The sequence below is a fragment of the Crassostrea angulata genome, chromosome 3, assembly GCF_025612915.1.
Source record: "Crassostrea angulata isolate pt1a10 chromosome 3, ASM2561291v2, whole genome shotgun sequence".
Classification (NCBI taxonomy): Eukaryota; Metazoa; Mollusca; class Bivalvia; order Ostreida; family Ostreidae; genus Magallana; species Magallana angulata.
Window position 1 is genome coordinate 49,986,395 of NC_069113.1, and position 4,472 is coordinate 49,990,866.

Below are 4,472 nucleotides of genomic sequence, written 5' to 3' on the forward strand. Positions count from 1 at the left end.
AGACTGATGAATTTCCGGATTTTTTTTTTTTTTTTTAGGAGGTTTCTGCCCCATCCTCCACTTTCATAAGGAAGTATTGAAGTCAAACCAAACATATTAAAATAATATCATTATTTTTGCATCCATAATATATGAATTGCAGAGTGTTTGCTTTTGGACTCAGAAAGTGGTTAAATTGCTTCTAGTCCAAACGTTTATGAGTTTGCAAGATATAGCATTTTAATTCTTTTATTTTGATCAAAACTGTCTTGTTCAAGTTACTATGTTGTTCAGCTTACCAGTTAAGAGTAAGCAGTTTTTAAACTTTCAGGATATGATTTATGTGTATATGTTTCCATGAATACACTAAAGCAAGGTGGCTAGTATACATTTTTTATCTTAAACAACCTCCCATCCCCCAACCCCAGAGGCAGACAGAAGCTCTTCCTGTGGGCATATAAAAAATTTAAAAACCATCATGAGTTACTTACTTCTCCTGTCCATTCAACTTTCATCGTCAATTAACCACTATTATTTAGTGACAAATGTAATACTACATCGTTTAGATTTGTTTCAACGGTTCCAGAGTAGACGAAATTGTGAAGCGAAATGCCACTGATGACGACAAACAAACAACTGGACCAATTGGAAAAGGAAAGGCTATTTGTGCCATTTGATAGGTAAAGCTTAAACGGAAAAGAATTTCGATTGGTGTATTACTCTCTCTGACAAATCAATATTTAAAGTTGCTGTTTGTTTCTTGTTAAACGTGTTACATGCATATAAATACAAATGGGGATAAGGATAAAATATTAAATCCTCACAGTAACCCAACCGAAATGGTCGTCCTAAAAGTTGTTCTACCTTTGGTTACTGTCCTCGGAGCATTCAATCTAGTAAGATATAACTATAATATTTCTGGGGTTTTATGTTGTTTTACAAATCCTATGTAACTAAATTTAGATAATATTTATACGAAACTTTCTTAAAATTTAGATTTAAACAATCCCATAAGACTTTTCATTGTAAGACTATTTCTTAGAAACATATGTCACTGGTTATACAATCACTTACTGTGGAATCATTAAAATTAGTGGGGCCAATTTTCGTGTATTGCTTAGATTTTACAGGTTCGTGGGGATGTAATTTTGTGTATTTTCTAATACCTTCAAAAGCAAATATGATTTTATTACACAATTTATCAATTCGTGTAGGATGTTAATTCGTGGATGAGAGGTACCCACAATTTCCACGAAAATTGAGCCACCACTTAATCTAATGATTCCACAGTAACCATTGATAAGTTCTAACTTTTCAAAATATATTTCCTGTGTTCAGCAATGGCAGGGCCTTGTCATTTAGGTTTTGGTGTCCTATGATCTCTTTTGGATATAACTTTTAATTGATAGTTTTATTTCTATATATAGACATGTTGAAGAAATCTGTCTTTCGCATGTATTTATATACTTGCATTGGGTCGCATGCTAAATGACGTTTTTCATACTAATTAATGGACATTATTTAACCATCTAATTGTCTACGGACTTTCCCGTTTTTTCCCGATTACGACAAAGAACACACGGCAGGTGTGAGCGGTCAGCAGCTGATGCTCACTCCTCCTAGGAACCTGATCTTACTCTATCGTTCTAGAGATCCGTGTTGCTCTGCTTTAAATTTGTATTTAGTTTTATAGAATTTTGAGATGGTTGACAGTTTGTTATTGTCATTTTTCATTTTACTGTTTTGTCAATTTGTCTACAAGTAATTATAACCTTGACCTAAATGTCTTTTAGATTTTGAAAAAACAATCATGATCGGAATAAATTCATTTTCTAATCAAAAAACAAAATAGCTCAAAGATTACAGTTCGGGGTGAACGGAAGCATTGTTTATAATTTGTTTTAGTTTTTTCTTGGTGTTTACCAAAACAGGTATCTAAACAACCATTAATAAGGTATGAAATAGGCATGACTTCAAATATTTTAGTGTTATAAAGCGATCTAATTTCAAATAATTTAACGTTTATGCTGACATATCAAACATCTTTTACAATTCAATTCTCTGTAGTTTTTATTGATATTTAGTTCATCAGACTTGAAATAAGCCGTTACGTGTCTTAATAAATTAAAACCACGAACATTCCATAAAAACTTTACTTTCATTAGAATAAATTTTTTGTACTTGAAAGTAAAAAAGCATACCAAAATTAATACAAGCCTTTCACAAATCCATACATTGCTTCCTCGCCATTGATTGCTATTTTAACAGACTTCCATCTTAATCAAGTCTCTTCAAAATGGCCATTGTTGTTTTCAGATTTCTGGTACTTCTGTCATTTGGTACCATTACATGACTGGTCAACCATTAGACCAAGATCATGTAATCTTACATTACTTTGAAGTTGGAGATGACGGGGGAATTCGCATGTTGGAAAAAACATATGACGGGTAAAACGTTCTATATATAAAAGGATAGAAATGTCATTGTAAGAACACAAATATTTATCAGCTATATTTCAAAGTTGCAATGAAATGATATTTTTTGTGTAGCTTTTCGTGGTATTTTAAGATTTGATTTTTGCACGAAAATAAAAAAAATGGTTTTTATTTAACAAAGAAATGTCCTTAGACATATTCATTAGTTAACGTTCGTCTTTTTTTGACAGATCGCAGTGTCTCACGGATGCTAATTATTCGTTGAAAGTGGTAGATAGAGAACCAAATTTAACTATGGAGAAATCGATGAATAACTGTGAGTTGTTTTTTTTTAAATATTTTCAACTCTATTAGAAATGATCCATGCCACCAACGTTGTCGTTTAAAATATACGGTCTATTCGTGAAGGAAACAATATTATTACCAGTGTCATAAGAAACTAATAGAAAACTTACAGAAATATAAGCATATCCATGCATTGATGAGAAGGCATCCGATTTATCAATTTGATATACACTTCTCCTTTTCAAAATACGCCCATATATCGAAGTATCTATGTGTCATGTGATATAAGAATTTTCAATGTATGTTTATACAAGATTGATACATTAATGGCTTGGTTATTTTTTAATTTTCATTATAGGCAATATTGTGGTATAAGATATAATGTGATCAAGGAAATTCACTACTTGCATTTGAAATCAGGTTTTTTTTTCATTTTAGATCTTATTTGTTTTTTTAACCCATTCACACCTAATTTATTTTGAAAATTATGCATCATTCTAAGATGTGTTATAATTGATAAGCTTTGTTTATGTTCTAATGCATTGGAAACAAAACAAGCAAAAGCTATACTAATATTTTACTTATTACTTCACTTCTGGAATTTTAGGTACATTGTATCGCATCATCATACTCCATGATGAAAACAACACGGAACCTTATGTAATCCTCAATGTGAATCTCTCAAACACCTTCAATCTAAAATCAAACGAATGTATTTCCGCTTCCGGTTCCTATCCCGTGGTGCTGACCCAGACTCGGAACCCATCAGAGGAAAATCAACGGAAAATATCGGATGATCTGAAAAAGCTTGGCATAGACGGACTCCAACTTACAGACCATTCAGGTTAAAGGCCAATTTGAATTAATACTTATTATGTTTATTTCTATTTACCATCATATACATTTTGTTTTTTCCTTGTAAAATTAGCTAAAATTATTATTCAATACAAAAATGTATGAAGGATCACTTTTACAATAATTGTTTTCTGTTTCAGTTTGTCCTGACCCAGTCTGAATTGTGAAAATCAAAAGAAACTGTCTGAATATCAAATAAATTACATAATACTTATATACTATTGCGTTTGCTTAATTACTTTTTATTTTATATTCAACAGCTTAAGGAGTCTAGATGGTTAACAAATTATCCATCAGATGTCATAAAATACCTTCAAAATTAAGATATGATATTTTCATAAATTGATATTATAAGTTGATAAAAAATATAATAATCTTGCTGAACAATTTAAACATATTCTTTTATACTCATATGGAACTTTTTTTCACGAGAAATTTTAATATCCCAAAATCTTTATCAATAGAGAAACCAAATTCTGGCTATTTGTAGCTTGTTTTTGCTAGTATCATACAGACTGATGACACATGTAATTAGTGTGTGTACTGGTCATTTATAAATTGGCTGGGCTAAAACATAATTTGAACTAAGAGTACACGAGTTGACTAGTTGATTCAAAAGGTCCCGTGACACAAAGTATCCCAGCCAATTATAATGTTAAACAAACAGAAAAAGAATCAAAAACTAAAATACAGAAAAAAGGTGGTGTATCAAAGGGGCAAAAAGTAGTGAAACAAGGTAAAGTGTATTGTAAGAGTTAGTATGTAGGTCACTTCGCCATCCGAAATATCCATTATATAGTCTAAAATCGGCCACGGCTATCGAACTCTCTTAATTAGATTTAATGACATGAAATAAAAGTAATGCAAATAAAGTTGGCAATATATTCACTATAGAAACATAGTTCTCTTAATGCATTT

General features: G+C 31.1%; 1 protein-coding gene across 1 annotated transcript; it reads left to right on the forward strand.

The window, feature by feature from the left end:
* Positions 1-755: 755 nt before the first annotated feature.
* Positions 756-3,744, forward strand: LOC128175330 (uncharacterized). Its single transcript, XM_052840863.1, has 5 exons — positions 756-875; positions 2,296-2,426; positions 2,645-2,730; positions 3,307-3,543; positions 3,695-3,744. Exons 1-5 carry the CDS (start codon positions 756-758, stop codon positions 3,712-3,714), a joined length of 594 nt encoding a protein of 197 aa, XP_052696823.1. The 3' UTR covers positions 3,715-3,744.
* Positions 3,745-4,472: the final 728 nt, after the last annotated feature.